Raw genomic sequence first — 23,141 nt, 5'->3', positions numbered from 1 at the left:
GCAGAGTAAATGCTCGACAGTTTCGTTTCCCAATCTTACTTAGATGATATTTACTCGGGCAGTGGACAGTAGCGTGGGACACAAAAAGACATTTCACTCCTGTACACTTTTTGAGTACCATTTTGGCCCCATATCAACTGTGCAAAATTTCAGCTCGATTGGTAAAACTATATTTTAGCGCCAGCCGTTTTAAGTTTTCATACGATTTACTATGGGGAAAATCACTTTTTCAAAGAAAAATCGCCACAGGTTGCCCCTTAACCTCTAAAAATATATCGATGAATGATTTCTGTTGGAAATTTTACGAGGAACAAACCCTCTGAAGACCACAAAGCGATCTAAGGCATGTGGAAAAAGTTATTGATTGAAAACCGAATGGCATGCCAACGCTGTTTAACATGTAAGGAATAACAATAAATAATAAAATCACGTCATTTTATCGATCGGGTAAGGCTTAATAACTTTTTCCACGAATGTCGCATCGCTTTGCGGTCTTCGGAGGTCTGATTCCTCGTAAAGTGATCTACAGAAATCATTCAACGACTTATTTTTAATGATCAATGGGTGACCTCAAGCGATTTTTCTTTGAAGAAGTAAATTTTCCCCATAGTAAATCGTATGAAAAACTAAGGCGCTAAAATATAGTTTCTTCGATCGATCTGAAATTTTGCACACTTGATATGGGACCAAAATGGAACTCGAAAAGTATACAGGAGTTGAAGTTTTTCCATTTTTTATATTTTCCCATATAAACCGTGTACCAGGCTAGTGGACAGTCATCAGACCAGTAATTACCCTGAGATCTCTTTTGTATAGATTCAGTATGGACCTGCCCGGATAAAAACTAACCATAGGGTATTTGGTGAAAACCATTCCTGTACCATACAGTGTACCAGCTACAATATAGTGTATTGTAATGGAATGGTTCGCTAAAAGTTTTGCACATTGGTAGCTACTATACATTTACATCCGATCTTTATGTAACAATATATTATACTGTTTTTCTTACGTTTGAACCATTCACTATTCCGAAACAATCTTTTTCCGTGCATTTTTAATTATTTATTCAGTTTATGATTTTTTCCGTGCTTTGTTTTGTTGATGTTCGTGACATTTTTGTTGCAAAGGAAATGAAAGAGAAAAAAGTGAATAAGTTGAAACATCTATTTAAAGTCAATAAAATGTTTAAATAAAGTGGTAAACCAGGTGTCCTAAGGACTGCATATCCAAGAGATATGGTGGGCTAGGTATGTAGAGTGCGATGAGAGGAATACGAATGTAGGTCAACCCGGAAAGACGCAGTCCAGATTACCGTAAATCAGTGGATGAGTTCAACACTATTCTTTCTCTTCTTCTCTCATGTGAAATTGCCTTGTACAACAACCGAATTAAATGCGATTTATCTTTGACATTTTTAACACCTAAGGACTGGACACTGAAAAGACTTCTGATATAAGTTCGTCTTCGCTTTTTAACCTAACTTATAGTTGAATCGAACTTGACAGTTTTCTCATGAGTTGTTATGTACATATTTCATAGTTCAGTCAAACTGGAGCCTCAATATTGCAATAACGGTTAAGCACGCTGTAATGATACTTATGTACCTCGTCACCCACTTCATGCAACTACATTAGTGGTCTAATAACACTTAGCGCGCTAGGCATAGTTCCATCATGCCGCTCAAAGTGTTGCCACAAATAATGCTTAGTTTGCAAAACCCAGTTATCTGGCTGGTGGGACATGGGAGCCTAAGCTTCAACTGTTAATGCAATCAGAGGCTACTCAGACTTAGACGAGTTTAGGTTAGTTTGGCTAGAACTGCCATTATCGAAGGAACATGACGAGATAATATAACATTATATGGTTTATCTAATGTAAAACAATACAACATAACAAAAGAGAACCATTCCAAAACCATGATTAAATTTATAACCTGTAGTGAAATTACAATTTAAAACAATATATTTACGGTACATTTTATTGTTTGAAACCATACGTGTACCATACTATGTACGGTATTTTAAAGCCCACGTATCAGTATTTCAAACAATTCATTTACAATAAAATGTATGGTTTTGTAAAAAAATATATATGGAGAAAAATATTTTTTTATATTGTTACGATACTTAACAACCCGTATAGTATATTGTAAAAATCTTATTTACAATTCACCATACAGTTGTCTACATTACATCTTATTGTTTTTGTATTTTTTATTTTTACAGTGGTGTTTATTGTAACAATATGGTTCTAAATAGTACTGTTACAATACAACATTTGGTTTTTCTACTGTATTTTTTATTCGGGTGGCTTTTCTGCACTGGGTTTTATGAACCTTTTTGTTTGCTTGGATGTATCCGAGGCATTCCAATTAGATTCTATTGTGAACATTTCCCAAGTTTTTAGTTTCATCCGAAGAGCACACTCAGGAACTCCACAGAAAGGTTCAGGGCCCACCAAACTTGATGCTGCACCCTGTCGGCGTTTTCATTTCCCAGACATCCACAATGACCGGACACCCAGTAAGAAGTTATCTCGTTCCTACAGACCAATTGTTTCAGAGAAATAATGCATTCCCACACTAGCTTTGATTCAAAAGTGAAAGCTTTTAGCGCATTTAGAGCCGCCTGACTGTCCGAAAAAAATACAGATCTTGGCAAACCTATAATTTCTTTTCAGACAAATGTTGTCACACTCTAGGATGGCTTGAACTTCCGCATGAAATACAGTGGGACTGCATCCCATTGGTATAGCCTTACTGATACCAGGGCCATAAACACCAGCTCCAGTACTTTCTCCCATCTTGGACCCATCAGTATCAAATACAATAGAACCTGGACGTAAACCCACCAGCATCCCAAATATAGCGGCTTGGTTTCACCACTTTGAAGGGAACATCGTAGTTGGTCTTCGTTATGATCCCATCTTCTACTGTGTTTATGTCCATGTTTAATTTGAAGTCTTTGATGCTCCTCAAATGTCCAACAAGATCCCCGTCTAGGACTTTATTGTAACGTATAAACTGCAGAGCACTTTTTGCCGCTTGAAGTTTAACAAATTGATGCAATGGCAGTAAATTGAGAAGGGCATCCAAAGCAACTGATGGAGTGCTTTTCATTGCTCCTGTCATAGATATACAAGCAAGTCTTTGTAGCTTGCTTAGCTTCTTTTGAGAGGTTACTGTGGAGTGTGAATAATGATTAGTGATATTTCCCTTGCGTGTCCTTCCCCTAGTACGCATCGGTGACAGCAATCATCATGACGAGACAGTGAGTGTGTTGCTGCCTCATTTGATGAGTGGAGCTTTGGCGAAGCCAGTCGCCTGTATTGCGAGGTCCCGTATCATGCCAAGTGATTCTACTGCAGTTTGATAAGAATGTCGGAAACGGATTGTTATAGTGAGTTGCGTAATATTCACAGTTTCCTCATTTGTTTTGGGCCACTAAACAAGTGAAGCATAAGTAATCTTAGGCCGGACTATTGCAGCATAGATCCAGTGAATCATGACCCCAGGTTTTTCCTAAGGCTTTGCTGCAGGCCCAAAGGGCATTCGTACCCTTGGTTAAAACATATATTGTTAAAATGTGAATTCCAATTCAGTCAAACAAAATTGTCCAAAGTTACCCCATGATGTGTAACTTCTCCCGAGAACGGAATTTGAAATCCACGGAATCCAGGTTCCGTAATATTTATTTTTAACCTTCTAGTAAAAGGTAAAATTACAGTTTTTGAAGGGTTTACGTTTAATCCCTCTTCTCGGCACCATTTGAGGGTACACAGATCTTACTGATAGTTGCGCACCTCCAACGGAAGAGATCTCTCGATCTCTAAGCATCGATATTATCCATTCAATAATGCATTTATCCAAGCCCCTTGTTTCCATTGCTGAACGCATTGAGCTGTAGGATGCGTTATCGAATGCTCCTTCAATATCTAGAAAAGCAACCACGGCTATTTCCTTGGCTTGACTTCTCAATTTTACTGGCTAGCGACAGTAGCGCTGTTATGGTAGATTTGCCTGTTTGGTAAGCAAATTGCAATTTGATTTGAGGCATGGTAGACTTTACAAAGTCATCCACTATTTTCTCCATGGTCTTTAACAGAACACAAGAAAGGCTTATCTTATAGGTCTGAAGGCTTTTGGAGTTGTTTTGTTCCGTTTGCCAGCTTTTGGGATAAAAACAACCCGAACCTTACGCCATGGGCGTAGCCAAAGAGGGCAGATGGGCGTGCCCCCCTCCCCTGGTCGCCAGATTTATTTTTTGTTTAATCGAGCCAACTCAAAGATTATCAATAACTCAGAGTTCCAGAAAAAATACCTTAAAAAATAAACTATTCTAATGATTAAGGTTTTTATCCACAATTATCAAACCTTTTTCACTCGAGAACCACAGGAAATTTCGCCAAGTATTTCTTCAAGAGAACCACTTTAATCTTATCATAAAATTTTATCAAATGACAAGCTTGGTTGAATGGCTAAATTTTGTGATGATGATGATCTTCTTCTTCTTTATGGCTCGACGTCCCCAATGGGACTTGGCTTGCCTCACTTCAACTTAGTGTTCTTTAAGCACTTCCACAGTTATTAATTGAAAGGCTTTTCTTTGCTTGCCATTGCATGAATTTGTATATTGTGAGGCAAGTACAATGATACACTATGCCCAGGGCGTCGAGAAAATTTTCCCGACCGGAACGGGAATCGAACCCGCCGTCTCCGGATTGGCGATCCATAGCCTTAACCACTAGGCTAACTGGATGATGATGATGATGATGATGATGATGATGATGAAAGTGTACCCACCATCAGCGCAAGGATTACCTATGGCAGAATCATTCCAAAAGGGGATTGGTTGAATGGCTAAATTTTGTGAAGTTTATTTTATGAAATACAAAAACAGCATGCACAATTTTCCAGATATGCGGGACCGTTGCGATACAGAAAAAGAAGGACTTTGTAAAACCATACATACGCTGCTATAGAATGCAGTTATATGCTACTGCTACACGAATTTTCCCTAGTATTCAATTCAAACAAACGTCATTGTACGAGCAAAATACCTGGTTTTTCTTTGCAAAGTCTTACAACGACACCTTCAGAAATTCCTTTATGTATTTATTCAGGAACTCTTTTAGTGATTTTTTTTCAGAAATTCCCCAAGGCACTTCTCCAGGAGTTTCTCCTTCATGAATTCCTCCTTGGGCATGTTGCAGGGTTCCGATAGTGATTGTTTCGGGCTTTGTTCCAAGAAATGCTTCAAGAATTCCTTCCATGATTCCTTCAGAAATTTTTACAAATACTTCTGTAAGGATGCATCGACAAGTTCCTCCAGGATAAGGACCATAGTTTCCTTCAGTGATTGCATAATGGATTGCTCCGAGATCATTTCAGGAATTCCTCTATGGGTTTCACCAGACATTCCACCGGGAATTTTTCCTGGGATATCTATAGAATTACCTGCAGTGATTATTCCAGTGCTTTTTTCGACGGTTCCTCCAGGGATCCCCAAAGGAATGTAAACAGAAATTCTTTCAGGTATTTTTGCAAGTGTTCCTTCAGAGATTTCTCCAAGAATTACTCCATATATTCCTTCAAGAATTCCACTAGAGATTGCTCCAATAATTCATTTTGGAATAATTCGAAGTATTTCAGCAGGAATATCATCCTGAAACCCTTACAGGCAACTTTACCTGAGATTAGTTAAACATTAATCCAGGAGTTCCTTACAACATTGTACAAACATTCTTTTTGGAGTTCATCCAATGATTCCAACAATGATTCGTCCAAAATTATTGCAAACATGGATTCCTTCATATTTTTTTCCTACAGAAACTTTTTCAGGAATATGTTAAGAAAGCTTTCCTGAGATTTCCAAAGGAATTCCTCATGGCATTTCTTTAGGAATTCCTCCAGGTTTTCCTTCAGAAATTCATCCAGAGATTAACCCGAGAATTTCTTCTGTGTTTCTTTCAGGACCAACTCCAAGGATTATTTTAAATATTCCTCCAAGGATTCCCCCAGGAACACTTTTTTAGAATTCCTTCAGGAGTTCCTCTTGGAAATATTTCAGGAACACCTCCAAAAATTAATCCAGCACTTCCTCCAGGGACTGTTTAGGGATTTTCTTAGGAATGCCTCTAGGAACTGCTTGCGGGATTCCTCCTGGGGTTTCTTCAGGAACTCCTGCATTGATTCCTTCAGAAACTGCTACAGGGATTCCTTAAAGAGTTCCTCCACGAACTCTTCTTAGAATTCCTTCAGGATTTCTTCAAGGATTCCACCTGCAATTTCAATTATTCCTGGGATTCCACCAGAAATTTCTCAAGGAATTTCTTCAGAGATTGCTCCAGGAATTATTCCAGACTCTTCCAGGAGTGTTTCTAGATATTCCTCCGGTAATCCCTGCCGGCACTCCTCTAGGATATTCTCCAGGGATTCCTCCATGGATTCCTCCAAGAATTTCTGCAGGGCATAACTCGGGAAATCCTTCTGTGTTTCTTTCTGGAGCAACTTATTTTAAAAATTCCTCCAAAGAGCCTCCCAGGAACTCTTCTTACGATTCCTTCAGGAATTCCTCCTTGTATTCTTTAAGGAACTCGTTCAGGAATTAATCCAGTACCGTTGGTGTGTTCGACTGAAGATGGGAACCAATGTTTTGTGGCTGCTCAGTCTTGAAAAAATCAAAACGCTGGTATTTTATTTTGTCCGACGTTTTGGTCCGTTTGGGACCTTCTTCAGGGACTCAATAGTTACAGTGTTCTCGTCCACTGTGGTTCGGCAGAACCTGTAACTGTCGCATGGATCGAGTTTTCCGCACAATCGCAGCAAAATCGGATGCCCTATCGGAAACAAAACTCGACCTAAAGTGAGCACTCCGGAATTTAGTACTTAACCCGAGAACGATCAGCATTGCTTTGAAAATTTGCGATTGTGCGGGAAAACTCGATCCATGCGACAGTTACAGGTTCAGCCGAACCACAGTGAACGAGAACACTGTAACTATTGAGTCCCTGAAGAAGGTCCCAAACGGACCGAAACGTCGAACAAAATAAAATAACAGCGTTTTGATGTTGTCAAGACTGAGAAGCCACAAAACATTAGTTAATCCAGTACTACCTTTTGGGACTGTTTAGGGATTCTTTTAGGAATTCCTCTTGAAATGCTTCCGGGACTCCTTATGGAGTTTCTTCAGGAACTCTTCTAAGGATTTCTCAAAGAATTCCATCTGCGATTTCTTCAGGAATTATTCCTGGTATTCCTCTATACGAATTCCTTAAGAGATTCATCCACTTATTTCTTTAGAAATTCCTCTAGGAATTTTTCCAGGGATTTCTCTGGGAATTCCTGCAGGAATTTCTCTAAAAATTCTTCCAGGAATTCATCTAGAGATTCCTCCAGAAATTCCGCCAAAAATTCCTCTAGAGATTTATTCGCATTTTGTTTCAAGTGATACGTCTGTTTGTCAGTGTTTTAACTGAGCACCATATAGTTAAAAATAATTTACCATGTTATGTGCTAAGGGAGCGCCCATAAATTACGTTACGCAAAAATTGCTCATTTTCATAGAAATGGATCATTTACTAATTACGTAACGCGTTCATTTCCAAAAATCGACTTAATTTTACAATTTTTTGAATGAGACCTTCAAACATTGTTAAGAACTGTCATATTTTGAAATTCTATTCATGTTTTACCTTATTAAAAGTTTGATACAATTTATGGACGTTCTAAAACAATCGCCTATATCAATTCTGAACCTAGACGGAGCAAATTATTTCAGCTGAATGCCAAAACTAACGGCTACGATTTTTACAAAGTTGAATGGTGTTGTTCAAATCATGTCATTTTACCTGAAGTAGCCAAACACCACTTCAAACTGAAAATTACTTAAAGATAACTCACTCTACATTTTCAAGAAATTACGTTAACGTTGAACCATTTGTTATTAAAGTCATCGTCATCATTAAACATTTTAAAGCAGTTTTTTCGTTCAGGTCAAACATTTTTGCAACGAAAATGGATTCACTGTGTTCCACATGAGGAATAGAATACAGTGAATTCATTTCTGTGGTCGTTGTTTTGATTTACAGCGAAAAAACTGAAAAATGATGACGGATGCTTGAACCTTAAGCAATGTTAACATTTTGTATCTAATGCTGAGTCACGAGATCCATATATATTTTATGCAATTCAGCATCATAATTTATATTTTATGCAATTCAGTATCATAATTTATGTTTTATGCAATTCATTTTGGTATCATAATGATTATTTTTTCCGAACTGGTTCATTATGCAACTGAAATGAGTTGCATAATTAAAAATAGTTGCATTATGAAAAAAATCATTGCATAAAATTTTGAATGGAACTCGTTGCAAAACTCGATTTTTTCAGCACTCTTCGTATTTATCCAACTCGGCAAGCCTCCCCTGATAAAAAATATCAAAAAAATACGATAAATTTTATTGTTACAACCAGGCTTGGGATTGATCACCGTTAGTGGTCATATTCAAATAACGAATGACAGTTTGGCGTCTTCAGTATCGTGCAATCGCAATAGGCTCATAAACTCATCAAGTACGTTGCGCGAGAGCTTGTTGTGTAGCGAACATGCATTGGACGACGACGTTCAGTTACCATAGAGAAAACGACTGAACTTTTTTGGAACAATGACCTTCACTGACAGTGAACTGATGGTCGTGAGGGGTTGCCACAGTATGCTTACAATCCAGTATAGATGAATTTTCGTTTGTTGGGCTTTGTTTGGGAGAGCTACGCTTTGTTTGGATACCCGCTCAGCGGGCTTAAGCCCAAATAATCGAAACCACAGGTCATTTTTCGATATGAGACACCTTCTCCATCTGCATTTCCTATTTGGACAGTAATTTTAATTAGCTATGCTGAAGCAATCAAACAACCAAACGGGGGTGCATTTTCAATTAATTGTCGCAAAGTAAATGATATTTTACCAGAACTTCCACTTCAAATAGTGTTGAAAAAATGATGATCGGATCCCGGCCCCGGTAATAAGCATATCCCATTATGGGACTAGTAAGTTTTATGATTGTAATTTATAGTCTCGCGTTTGTTATCCGGTATTATTCTAAGTAAAATTTATCACAACAATGGTGTCAAAGGACGAGATCGGTGAAACGTTGTTTAATTGGTGCATGATTGTATTCATTGTATTTGATTCAAGATTTGATTGAAACGTCAAGGGATTTATTGATTTCGAATCCGGTAAAAGTATTCTTTTAATTGCACGGTATCGTTTGGAAAAACGCAGAACCAGTGCAGGTGTGAAGAATGCAAAACTATTAGGTCATCGCTGAAACTCTAGAGAGCGTATGGTATCGGAGGTACTCAACGCACCCTCCTCTTACGATATCCAAGGAATGCATTCAGGACATCTACGATAACTTGTTAGGAGATCCCGAGTCGGCGGTACCAGCTGGATCTGTGTACAACTAGGCTCTTCGTGAGTTGGATTATCATATCCTGCTAATGAAATATAAAACACAGGAAACATTTTGTAAACCCTGGAGTGAGAAATCATCCAAACTCGTCCTTTATCGGAAAGAGCAAGATAACTTGTGTAAATGTGCAGACTGGCTAGTTAAAAATATCGAGGAACAAACCTTTGAATAAGTCCATTTTAATTCAACAAATCAGGAAGGTACTGCCTCTAGAGCCTTCTTCAACGACGGTCGAAAGGCCGATGGTCAGTCTGATTGAAAGTCAAGTAATAAAACAGATCATGACGGTTGCCCATGGTTTCAAACTCGTGAATATTTACTTTGCCTATGTGATCTGCGGTTGCTTACTTCGCGTTCAATAGCGACGCATCATTCGAATCAAACCGTAGCATGCTTGTGAAGTTCATGACCAATGCCAAGCCTGGTTACACCATTTTTTCGAAAAATATTTACCATTAAACGTATTGTAATTTACACAGCACACTCACCATCACCCCTATTGTTCTATACCATTCGGCGAATGGTAAATGGCACTTTTACAATAAAAAATGGTGGTCGTTATGTATCTTAACCATAAAATTTTGAGAAAATTTTCATACACTTTTTCGCGAAAAACAATAGAATGTATTGTGTTTTTATTAGTCATTTTTAGGGCAATTTTCAAAAGAAAACAATATATCTTAATGTTTTTTCATTGTTCTTACAATACAAATACAATTAATTGCATGGCGTCAAATGAATCGTTGTTACAATAAAAATACAATAATATTTGTTGTTATTTGTAATCAGTTTTCGCTTTTGAAAGTCCATAGAATTTATATTTCTCGTTAACATTTATATCCAGCATTAACGAGCACTAACGGCCGCCAGAATGATATGCACATTTTATGATAAGAGTCAAACACTCTGATGTCTGTCTGGTATGTGTTGCTTGGCAGCTGTTGATAGGATCTATCATCAATCTTCTCAAATAACTGCCAAATATCACAAGTCAGACCTCAGGTCGTATGATCCATACTATAAATCGTTCACAATTCATGTGGCCATTAGTATCTGTAAATGCTGAAGAAAAATGTTACCGAGAAATATGAATTCTTTGGTTTTTCAAAGGCGAAATCTGTTTACACAACAACAAATATTATTGCATGTTTATTTTAACATACAGGGGATGGCCAAAATGTTTGGGATAGGCAACTTTTTTTTCTCTCACAAAAAAGTTCAACATGCTATAACTTTTCATAGAGCGCATCAAAAAATCTCAAATTTTGACTGTTTGTCCACCTATTATGTGTGCATGATTGGTACAAATTTTGGCTCGATTGATTAATGTTTCGCAAAGTTAGAACCGTTCGCGTAAAACACTATTTTTCAGACAACTCATTTTTGAGGTGTCATATCTCGGAAACCAGTGAACCGAATTGAATGAAATTTTGAACGTACACTAACAATATGTAAATGCTTAACGAACTATTATAACATAGGTACTTTTTAAACGTTGAAAAAAGTTATCATGGATTGACACTTTTTGGATTTTTCTCGAAAAAATGTGATTTTTTTCCATCAATGTCGATAAATTTTAGCGTTGATATCCAAAGATTTTCCACTTCTGTTCTCAAGTTATCTCTAATCAGATATATTAGAGCCTATTTAGATTGAAGGAAGAACACATTTAGTAATTTTTGTGTGGTATTGTAAATTTGACTTATTTACCCCTATATGGGTAAAAATTTCAATCCGGTATAACTTAATTCGCCGTGAGAAAATATTACATTTTATAACGTCGTATTGAGTATCAATATATTGTTGATAAACGTTAAAAAATTCATTCAATTCGGTTCACTGGTTTCCGAGATATGACAGTTCAAAAATTAGTTGTCTAAATAATAGTGTTTTACCCAAACGGTTCTAACTTCGCGAAAAATTAATCAATCGAGCCCAAATTTGTACCAATGATGCACATATAATAGGTTGACAAACATTCAAAATTTAAGATTTTTTGATGCACTCTATGAAAAGTTACAGCACAGACAAACAGACGTAACACTTGCGAAATTTCCATCGACCACGCTTTTAACGATCATTTTAAATTTTCACAGTTGTAGCTTTCACAACCAGAGGCGCGCGCATCGTTTTTCTATGCGTTTGACGTTTCACACTAGCGCCTTCTGTTGACGATATTGCACAACACAGTGATTCGTGCAACTTTTCCACCAGGTGATGGTAGTGTGAACTGGGTGATGGATTTCCATGAAAATCGTTCAATGTGTTACGTCTGTTTGTCTGTGGTTACAGCATGTTGATTTTTTTTGTGGGAGAAAAAAAGTTGCCTATCCCAAACATTTTGGCCATCCCCTGTAGATTCAATTGACCCCATTAAACAAATTGTATTGTATATTGTTATAAATGGTAGTTTACTATTTACTAGATTCGTTATATTTATTGGAAAACATTAGAAAAATCATTGTTCATCCTTTTTTTTTTGTCGTAACGTCCTCACTTGGCTAAAACCTGCTGTTCAGCTAGTTTTCTATAAGTACTTCCTCAGTTATTCATTGTGAGCTTTCTCTGCCAACACGGCTTGACGTCTGTCAGTCGTTGAAGTTTTAGCGAATAACATTCGATAACCGAAACATCTACTGTACTTAAATTTAAAACGAAAACTATAAAAAAAAATATGTCAAGTGATTTTGTATTTGATTATACAAACATGATCCAAGCAACAATAATATTTATTGTTATTTATTTGTTACGAATTGTTTTCAAGTGTAATTGAGAAATAATCTCTTTTTTAATAAAAAGTCCATGAGAACTTTGCAGGCACTTTTGCAGGCACTATAAAAAAACCTCGAAAAAAACAACTTAAATTATTTTTTTCTGATAGTAACTTTTAATTATTATAGAACTATTGAAAAACAATCGAATCAATTATTCACTAATAAAGCTAATGTTCACTTATTGTACGAACTATATGGGCGTGATTTCTATTGTAAAAAGTAACAATATATCTACTATGTGTTTTATTGTGAACAATAAAACCAGTCATATGTTAATAATATTTACCATGTAATGAATGGTAATTTTTTATCCGGGTCGTCGGATAAATGTACGACTCGTGCTGAAAAAATCAACTTTTTGCAACTCGTTACATAAATAACTATTATATAAATCATTTTGGTATCATAATGGCCAATTTTTCCGAACTGGTTCATTATGCAACTGAAATAAGCTGCATAATGAAAAAAAATGTATAATGTTCATAATGCAAATCATTTGAGTTGCATTATGAACATTTTGCAACTCAATTGAATTACATTATGAAAAAATAATTGCATAAAATGTTGTATGGAACTCGTTTTTTTTTCAGCACTCTTCGTATTTAAATGTACGACTCGTGCTGAAAAAATCAACTTTTTGCAACTCGTTGCAATAACTATTATATTGGAGTGATGTGTGGTGATGTGAAACCTGCTTTGAAATGATATACTTTCGCTTGTAATAACTATTCATGAAAAAGCATATTTCAGTTGGTTAGTGTACAAGTACATCTTTTCAATGTATTTTTCATGCATTACATAAAAAAACTCATAATATGACCAAGTACTAGAATATTAGTGCAGTTTAATGGTAGCTGACTTATCTGCATGTCACGTGTTGCAAGTTACCCCACAGATAGGGTAACTTGCAACGAGCATGTATTTCGCACCTCCGGATGAGGTGGCAACATATTTCGGTAAATCAAGTGCTGCATAGTATTCTACTCGTGGTAATTAGTGTACACGATGCTTTACAGTATGTTTCAAATGTTTAGATTGTCCATGATATACCGCGTTTAGTTCATCATTGGACTGCGCACTGAGTCTTCATAAGTGCGAAAACGTAAATAGAACTGCGCGATTGCATTTTTCGATATATGCTGAATAAGTGCTCTGAAGACACCAAGTCGATTGGATGCAGTCGCGCACTTTTATTTGCATTTTCGCACTTGTGAAAACTAGTGCGATAGTCCAGTGTTGAACTTAATGCGCTATATTGCTTCAAATGCAAAAAGTGTTGCAAGTTATACCCCATTTGACGGTAGGACGAAAAAAACTGTACATTTAATTAAATAAAGTGCAGCAAATGAATCTTATTTTAGGTATTTTTTGTACTCGGGTCTCACATCATCAAACTCCACCACAAGGGCCGCAGAATGATGACGTCATCGTTGGTTGTTTTGCATCTCTCCCGCAACCCGCTCTCTTCTCTTTTCGGACACTCTGAAAATTACACAACCAAAGCTTTCGTAATCTCGATCTCTCATATTATGATAATTTTCATTCTAGATTTCAAACATGCTCCAAAAATAAAATAAATAATGATATTCCACCTATAGGCGAACGCAAGCTGTAAAATTTCATATCAACGAAGCGAGCATACCATTGAGCATACCAGTAGGTAGGTATAAATGACTGCGTGGAATGTTTCGAGCGTGTACCTACCCAGCAAACAAGAGAGGAGAGAGAGAAACGTCAAAAGCGAAAATGTTACCCGTCGTGTTCGTATAAATGTTGCCTCTGGGAAATCAGATTCGCAGTAAACAAATGCGAATAATTCCGGAAAATCGTCGCGAATTTAGTTGAAATTATCTTTATCTGATAGTGCTCCGGAAGCTGTATGTGGAGTGCAACCGTGCAAGTGAAAATTCAATCGATTTAGTGTGGAAAACGTGCGAGTAAAAAAGTTCCCGTCGAACCAAACACCCAACAGCAGCCAAGATGGCGATGTCAAAGACGACCAACACGTACAATCGTCAGAACTGGGAAGATTCCGTAAGTTTTGATCATTTTTGCGCAATTACGAGTTCGGTTATAACCCGTTGAAATTTTTTTACAGGAATTCCCCGTTCTTTGCCAAACGTGCCTGGGCGACAATCCGTACGTTCGAATGGTAAGTGTAAATTGTAATTTAATTAATCGAACGTGAGCCTGAACTGCGTTGCTTCCACCGATTCAAAACTGACATCATTTCTATTTTTCCAGATCAAGGAACGCTACGGAAAGGAGTGCAAAATCTGCACCCGGCCGTTCACAATCTTTCGGTGGTGTCCGGGGGCGCGTATGCGTTTCAAGAAGACGGAAATCTGCCAAACCTGCAGTAAGCTGAAGAACGTCTGCCAGACGTGCCTGCTGGATCTGGAGTATGGGCTTCCGACGCAGGTTCGCGACGCGGCGCTAAAGATTCAGGATAAGATTCCCGAGAGCGATGTGAACAAGGAGTACTACATTCAGACGATCGAGGCCCAGCTGAAGGCGGGAGGAGACAATACTGTGGCGGCTGGGACCGTGGGGAAATCGCTGGCCGCCAGCGATATGTTGGCCAAGTTGGCCCGGACAGCGCCGTACTACAAACGGAACCTGCCTCATATTTGTTCGTTCTGGGTGAAGGGAGAGTGCAAGAGAGGCGAAGAGTGTCCCTACCGGCATGACAAACCCGTGGAACCGGATGATCCGCTGTCGGAGCAAAACATCCGGGATCGTTACTACGGACGGAACGATCCGGTTGCTGATAAGTTGATGAAGCGGGCTGCATCAATTCCGACGCTGGAACCACCGGAAGACAAAACAATTACGACCCTCTACGTAGGAAATCTCGGTGAACACCTCACCGAAGTCGACATCCGTGACAACTTCTACCATTACGGAGAAATTCGATCCGTGTCGTTGGTTCCCCGGCAGCAGTGTGCTTTTGTGCAGTATACGAAGCGCGCGGCCGCGGAACTCGCCGCCGAAAAGACCTTCAACAAGTTGGTCCTCGGTGGCAAGAAGCTCACCATCAAGTGGGCCCACTCTCAGGCCAAATCCACGGCATACGCCCAAAGTTCCGTTCCTCGCACCAATCGGATATTCGACCCGGTTCCTGGACTGCCCGGTCAGCTCCCGATGCCTCCCAACCCGAACGACTATTTCAATCTTCAAGCATCGGAAATGGCCGTCCTTCCAGCCGGTATGAAAATCCATCAGTTGCCGCCGGGTCTCATTCCTGGTGCTCCGAGCATGTACCAGGCGCAACCGTCCGGATCGGGAACGACGGGACCGGCGGCGGCAGCAGCTGCCGTGGCCGCGGCTCACTCGCAACAGCAGCAAGTCATGGTACCGTCGACGTTACCCAATCCGGGCCAGATGCACTACCCCAGTCAGGATCCGGCGCGGTTAGGGGCGTTGAAAAAGTGAGGTGAGTGGGGTGGTGTGATTGAAGAGGATTGAGTGGGAGCAGTATGATATATCAATAAAAGAGTTAAAGATACTGAAACCATGCTGCACGTTCATTAAAAAGAAATTTCCTACGAATTAGGTATTAAAATATTCAACAGAATTCGAAATTTTTGAATCGCTGTTTGGTATATATAACACTAGGGCGAGATGGCAAGTAATTGTGCAGCTTTCAATAGGTGGAATCAAAAAAATATTAAAGTCCCTATTCAATATTTTACCACCTGATCTTGGTGTTGGAGTAGCAACCACATTGCTACAACATGCACAACGACACTGGAGAAACTGCTATTGTTGGATCAAAGCAATCAAAGGATATACACATCAATCGATAAATGCCCTAAACACGAATTAACCATCGCAGCCGCCTTTGCTCGACTATATAAGCAAAGCAATCTGCACCGGTTGAAACTACCCTCGGCCCAATTATCATCATTGCGGTCTATTGCCCGAAGCAAGCAAACGTCAACGATGGACCAGCAGCGGCCCTGAAGGAAGATATCGGCAAGCTAACTCGGTGCGGGGTAAGTTTGTCATCGCCGGTGGCCTGAATGCGAGAAGCCTGGAGGAACTCGCAACGGAACCAAAACGGCAACATCCTTGCCCTGCAGCTCACCAACATCCACCAGCCGGTTACCCAAAACGATCTCAGCTCGGACCACCCCCGGTGGTGGCCGAAGTTGAACCAACGGTAAATCGGCACTCGATCTCTCGGCGCAACTACCACCATGCCAACTGGAAGCGCTTCCAGCAGTGCGTTGACGAACACGTCGATTTTGAAGGTCCCCTGGTCACGCCTGAAGACATCGATCTACAGCTACGAAGCATCGAAGAGGCCCTCTCTCAGACAAGAGGAAAGCACATCCCAAGTATCATTTTGATTACCATAAAAAAAAAATCTTCTATTTTGGTTTTATGATGGTTCTAATGGCTTCTTCTAGTCTATTTGACTTAAAATGTTACTTGGGATACCACTGGCCCAAGCAATACCCTTACTATTGATAGACTCACCAAAGCCACCAAAATTATGACCTGCTTACGTAACACCGCTCACAGGCACCGTACTGGTCTGTCTGCCTTGAAAACTCATGTCAATCGCTTGACAAAAATCATCCCAGCCAGAATAGAGAACCTCAAAAATAACGTTTTCTCAAATAAGATTCGCTCTCTCCCAGACTATGCAAAGCCATTCTGCAAGATGACCAAAGTTTTGAAAACTAAGCCCATGTCCATTCCGACATTGGTTTCGCTAGACAACAATGGCTCGACGAATCGCTTGATAACTCCTGCAGAGAAGGCTGATGAGATAGGTGGGCACTTCGTCAGCTCTCACAATATCGGAGCATATATATATGTAGCTAGTCCGCATGAAGAAGCTGTAAATAATCATGCAAATACGCTACTTCATAAAGGAGTTGGAGATCACCGCTGACGAACTAGCGACCTATACCAAAACTTCCATCAAGAACATGAAGGCCCCAGGTTTCGATAACATCTTAAACTAGGAGCTGAAGCAGCTGAGCTTCCAGTTCTACATTCATCTTGCGCTGATTTTCAATCAGTGTCTTCGACCACTGTCATACCAATCCGATGGATGCTTCCTCTCCTTAAAGTTAGCGTTTATGGTCTCGAAGGTCATAGCTATAGCGACATCCAAGGCAGACTACTTTCCCGGATCGAAAGCGAGACACAAGAAAATCCCATCTATCAACGGCTCGCTAATTTAAAGGGGGACATGACATGACATGACATCATCGAGCATCAATCAAGTTCGAAATCATCAGTGCACGCAGTTCAGGCAAATAAAGGGAAGCTCAGGTCAACAGCAGTCTTTGAAGCCGGAAGGTAAAATTCCTCGTACAACTTGCTGGCAATGATGCCAAATGCACTATGTTTGGGATTGTCCTTTCTTGGATCAGTGCAACAATCGTGTTGGCTACAAGGACGACTATTTTAGCTGCATACCCAAGTCAGTTCAAGCCTAGGGACAAATCACCTGGGACGAAGGCAATCAATCACCAAATCTGTGAATTCCAATTGAAGTTCAAGGACGTTTTCAACTAGGAAAGTAGAACCATATCGGCAGGGCTTCTATTTTGGGCACATTTCTGCTATAACTAAGTCAAATTTAAACCAATTACCACAATTTTTGAAATGAGATAGGATACGGGAACTTACATATTTTCTCTTCGCGGTTTTTTTTGTAACTTGTTGAGCTCAGAGTTGGCCTCAAATCCTTCTCAACCAAGCTGAGTTACAGGGGATACTCAAAATAACTGGGACAGGTAAAATTTTCACTTTTCAAAAAATGTTCATCTTGCTGTAACTTTTCGAAAACGGCATCAAATATTCTCAAATTTTTACTGTAAGTTCATCAACTGGTTATGTATCAGTGGTCAAATTTTGGAAAAGATCGAGCTATTCTACACGAACTTATAAAGGTTCTAGAAAAAGGTATAATTATACGATAGCCAACTTTGAGCTGTTATATCTCCGGATTCAATGAACCGAATGGAATGAAATTTTGATCATTTATGACTTATATAATGAGCTATCAAAAACTTTTGACTAAACTTAAAATTCTTTACACGAAAGAAAATTATAACGAATAGATTATTTTTCTAATATAACACTAATTTATCCAAAACTTCATCATCGTTTTAAAATTCGAGATAGTAATTATAGTTCATTTAAATTCCCTCTAATTGACTTGAATATATTTATGTTGCAAAGGAAAGTTACCAAATAGCCGGCATTCAATTGAAAAAGTAATGGAATGCACATGAAAAATAGATAAATTTACTGAAAAATCATAGAATAAATGAAATCGCTATATCTTTTTTTCTTATTAATAATTTCAAATTAAGTCAACTGTTTTTCAAAGTTCATTATATTAGTCGGAAATAATTAAAATTTCATTGCATTCGGTTCATTGAATCCGGAGATATAACAGCTCAAAGTTGGCTATTTGATGATTGTACCTTTTTCTAGAATCTTTATGACTTTGTGTAGAATGACCCGATCTTTTCCAAATTTTGTCCACTGATCAGGCTTGGCATTGGTCATGAACTTCACAAGCATGCTACGGTTTGATTCGAATGATGCGTCGCTATTGAACGCGAAGTAAGCAACCGCAGATCACATAGGCAAAGTAAATATTCACGAGTTTGAAACCATGGGCAACCGTCATGATCTGTTTTATTACTTGACTTTCAATCAGACTGACCATCGGCCTTTCGACCGTCGTTGAAGAAGGCTCTAGAGGCAGTACCTTCCTGATTTGTTGAATTAAAATGGACTTATTCAAAGGTTTGTTCCTCGATATTTTTAACTAGCCAGTCTGCACATTTACACAAGTTATCTTGCTCTTTCCGATGAAGGACGAGTTTGGATGATTTCTCACTCCAGGGTTTACAAAATGTTTCCTGTGTTTTATATTTCATTAGCAGGATATGATAATCCAACTCACGAAGAGCCTAGTTGTACACAGATCCAGCTGGTACCGCCGACTCGGGATCTCCTAACAAGTTATCGTAGATGTCCTGAATGCATTCCTTGGATATCGTAAGAGGAGGGTGCGTTGAGTACCTCCGATACCATACGCTCTCTAGAGTTTCAGCGATGACCTAATAGTTTTGCATTCTTCACACCTGCACTGGTTCTGCGTTTTTCCAAACGATACCGTGCAATTAAAAGAATACTTTTACCGGATTCGAAATCAATAAATCCCTTGACGTTTCAATCAAATCTTGAATCAAATACAATGAATACAATCATGCACCAATTAAACAACGTTTCACCGATCTCGTCCTTTGACACCATTGTTGTGATAAATTTTACTTAGAATAATACCGGATAACAAACGCGAGACTATAAATTACAATCATAAAACTTACTAGTCCCATAATGGGATATGCTTATTACCGGGGCCGGGATCCGATCATCATTTTTTCAACACTATTTGAAGTGGAAGTTCTGGTAAAATATCATTTACTTTGCGACAATTAATTGAAAATGCACCCCCGTTTGGTTGTTTGATTGCTTCAGCATAGCTAATTAAAATTACTGTCCAAATAGGAAATGCAGATGGAGAAGGTGTCTCATATCGAAAAATGACCTGTGGTTTCGATTATTTGGGCTTAAGCCCGCTGAGCGGGTATCCAAACAAAGCGTAGCTCTCCCAAACAAAGCCCAACAAACGAAAATTCATCTATACTGGATTGTAAGCATACTGTGGCAACCCCTCACGACCATCAGTTCACTGTCAGTGAAGGTCATTGTTCCAAAAAAGTTCAGTCGTTTTCTCTATGGTAACTGAACGTCGTCGTCCAATGCATGTTCGCTACACAACAAGCTCTCGCGCAACGTACTTGATGAGTTTATGAGCCTATTGCGATTGCACGATACTGAAGACGCCAAACTGTCATTCGTTATTTGAATATGACCACTAACGGTGATCAATCCCAAGCCTGCCACTGATACACAACTAGTTGATGAACTTACAGTAAAAATGAGAATATTTGATGCTCTTTTCGAAAAGTTACAGCGAGTTGAACATATTTTGAAAAGTGAAAATTTTACCTGTCCCAGTTATTTTGAGTATCCCCTGCCCAAATTTCAGGCAATTTATGGCTTACACAAGCCCCCTATGACGAAGAGAACTAACCTGCCGATAATACCCTTAGCCACCCTAGTATCTAGCAGTGTACAAAATTTTAAATCAATTGTTTTTTTTTAATTGACTGAGTTATAACGAAAAACTGTTCAAAATATCAGCCACTGCCCAAGTGACTCGACACCCTATTCACTGGGGCATTGTAATAAAATTAAGGCGAAGAGGTGAAGCTTTTCCAGAAACCGGATGCCGGATTTCCTGTTCCAAGCGACCAGCTTTTTTCAAAACCATTCCATTAGTCGATGCCAAACTCACAAGGTTGCAAACGTTGGGCATCATTGAATCGGTCGACTTTTCCGAGTGGACAACCAAATGGCCGAGTTCGCGTCTGCGCGGATTACTCAACGGGCCTCACGCCGAACCGTGGGCATTATCAAACTTTCCGATGCGTACCTGCAGCTTGAAGTAGATGACAAATCCAAGAAGCTCCTTACCATCAATACACATCGTGGACTGTCCCGGTTCAATCGTCTCGCTCCAGGGGTAGAATCAGCGCCGGAGGCATTCCAACGCCTTGTCGACGGAATGATTGCGGATATTCCTGGCGTAGGTACGCACATTCATCGACGATGCTATCGTATTCAGCAAGGGTATGAAGTTACACGCAGCATCACTCAATCTGCTTTTCAAGCGCCTCACGGAGTACGGTTTGCACATTGAAGCGCTTCAAGGGCGCTCGAACCTTCGTAACGAAACTATAGACAACCTGAGGAGGAGGCACATACATTAATTTATGCGGTATTGCAGAGATTCCACCTGTTTAGACTCCTGCGCGAAAATTAGTTGCGTGGATTTTTCTTGCGTGGGCCCACAGATATAAAACCAGACCGCGTCCTGGTGAATATTTTACGCTGTGTTGTTGGGTACACATTTGGTGATAGTTTTGCATTGTAAACAAACATTTATAACGCACCTACGCTGCAAATGAGCCTAATCATTTATTGCCTGTTGTGAAGATTTATAGATTCCGACGCAAGGTTTTTCGTTGAAATTTAATGTTCGTGTTGCTTATTTTGGATCGTGTTATTATCGTCGCACCACCAAATCGAAGTCATCGCTAGAAGCACATGCAAAGTTGCAGCTGCGAAGTAAATTTGAATCTATTTTTTCAGTTGCGCGTCACTAAGCTAATTAAGAGCAACAATATGCACTAATCCAAATTGAGTTGCGACATTTCTAAGTAGGTTAAAAATCAATTTTCGCACGTTCGGTCACTTCGTATTTCGACCAAAAGCATAATATACAATTTCTTCTAAGTGCAGTGACCTTGATTCACATGTAACAGAAGGCGAAATGCCAGAGTGTCTTCAAAGATATATATCGTACAATTTCTGTGGTTAATAAAACTTTCATCTACTGAACCACCTATCAATCGCCATGTTTAAGTTTACGTGTCATTGATCTTGCCTACGACGTGCCGCTGCCACCCGACGTTGAAACCGTTGAAACGTTGAAACGAACGAAGCAGATAGGGTTAGCCCAATGTTCTAAATTTCACCAGGTTAGGCCCATCGGGCAAAGTGGTGTTTGTGATATGATAATTTTGAAGTAGTAGTCGTGTCATGTCAACTTCGGCAAGCCGAAATCGCACGAAGTTGCCGAAGGTGACGTCACGTTCCAGAAGCTGCGAACAAATTTTCTGGCGAACGTGACGTCGCGATCAGCTGATCGGTTTGTTTACATATTTTTGTCGACAAATACAGGCAAACATATATACGTTCACCCGGACCTGTGAATAATTGACATCGGGGTTAGCCGTACCGCTTCAACATGGATAACTGTTATGCATGCATAGCAGAAATTCGTGTCGAGGATATTGTCGTATCCTGTGGAGGTTTCTGCCAACGTCGTCACTGCTTCCACGCAAAATGTGTAGGATTAACATACGACGAAGGCTCTGCGTGTTTGCACAGTAACATCTGCTTGATGTGGGATTCCTGCGACAATTCGATTCAAAACGGCCGTTTCAGCAAGCCTTCACCTGTGTTGGAAACGAGCGATTGGGCAACGAAGGAAGAAGTGCATAGTTTGAAGCTGGAGGTTCAACGTATGAGCGAAGCACTGTCTACATTGGCACCGAACTCTACTACATGCATCCGAACATCAAATGATTCCTCGAGTAACCGGCTCGCTGCACATTCAGCACCTGTACTTACACCGCCGCTTACTTCAACACAGATCGACGATCAATCCCCGGATGATAGGAACAACTCGCATCTGCAATTGTTCATCTCCAACATTGCAAATGACGTCACCGAAGATGAAATTAAAATGATGGTGTGCGAGACAATAGGAGCAGAAGATGTGTTGACTGTCAAACGATTGGTTTCTCCGTGGAAGCAATTTTCAACATACGATTATGTGTCTTTCAAAGTCGTCGTGAACGCAGTATACCGTAGCTCTGCCTTATTTGCTTCCAAATGGCCATCCGGTGTGCGATGCCGAGAGTTCAAAGATCAATCCAGTCCCGTATGGCGACCTTCATTCCGAGCAGCTCATATTTCATTTTAATTTGTAATCGCTTAAATTGCAGTTTTCTTTACTTTCGTGCATTTGTGTTATTGTTGAAAATTAATAATTGTGCCTAATTAAAAGTTTTTGTTAAATTAGATTTTAATTTTAAATAGTCTGTGCGATCACGGTGTGCCAAAAACCGTTATTAACAAATAAAAATGTCCACCAATTAGGCACCCGTCATTTGAAAGATATACTATCCTAGTATGTACTCTGAAAATTTGAAAATC

General features: G+C 39.4%; 2 protein-coding genes across 5 annotated transcripts in view; one reads left to right on the top strand and one right to left on the bottom strand.

The window, feature by feature from the left end:
* Positions 1–23,141, bottom strand: part of LOC109411881 (dedicator of cytokinesis protein 3) — a 681,785-nt gene that overhangs the window by 68,344 nt on the left and 590,300 nt on the right. The window lies entirely within an intron of this gene.
* On the top strand, positions 13,981–15,762 carry LOC109411863 (pre-mRNA-splicing factor RBM22). Its single transcript, XM_019685482.3, has 3 exons — positions 13,981–14,282; positions 14,347–14,400; positions 14,493–15,762. The coding sequence occupies exons 1-3, from the start codon at positions 14,229–14,231 to the stop codon at positions 15,681–15,683; spliced, it is 1,299 nt and encodes a 432-aa protein (XP_019541027.1). The 5' UTR covers positions 13,981–14,228; the 3' UTR covers positions 15,684–15,762.

This window comes from Aedes albopictus, chromosome 1 (assembly GCF_035046485.1).
Source record: "Aedes albopictus strain Foshan chromosome 1, AalbF5, whole genome shotgun sequence".
Taxonomy (NCBI): Eukaryota; Metazoa; Arthropoda; class Insecta; order Diptera; family Culicidae; genus Aedes; species Aedes albopictus.
This window is presented reverse-complemented; position numbering and strand designations above follow the sequence as displayed.

Bases quoted from the DNA above. Each gene is read 5' to 3' on its own strand.
- LOC109411863 (XM_019685482.3), top strand. From the start codon at position 14,229: ATGGCGATGTCAAAGACGACCAACACGTACAATCGTCAGAACTGGGAA. The intron at 14,283-14,346 runs GTAAGTTTTGAT...ATTTTTTTACAG, and splicing joins GTCAGAACTGGGAAGATTCC to GAATTCCCCGTTCTTTGCCA. The intron at 14,401-14,492 runs GTAAGTGTAAAT...CTATTTTTCCAG, and splicing joins ACAATCCGTACGTTCGAATG to ATCAAGGAACGCTACGGAAA.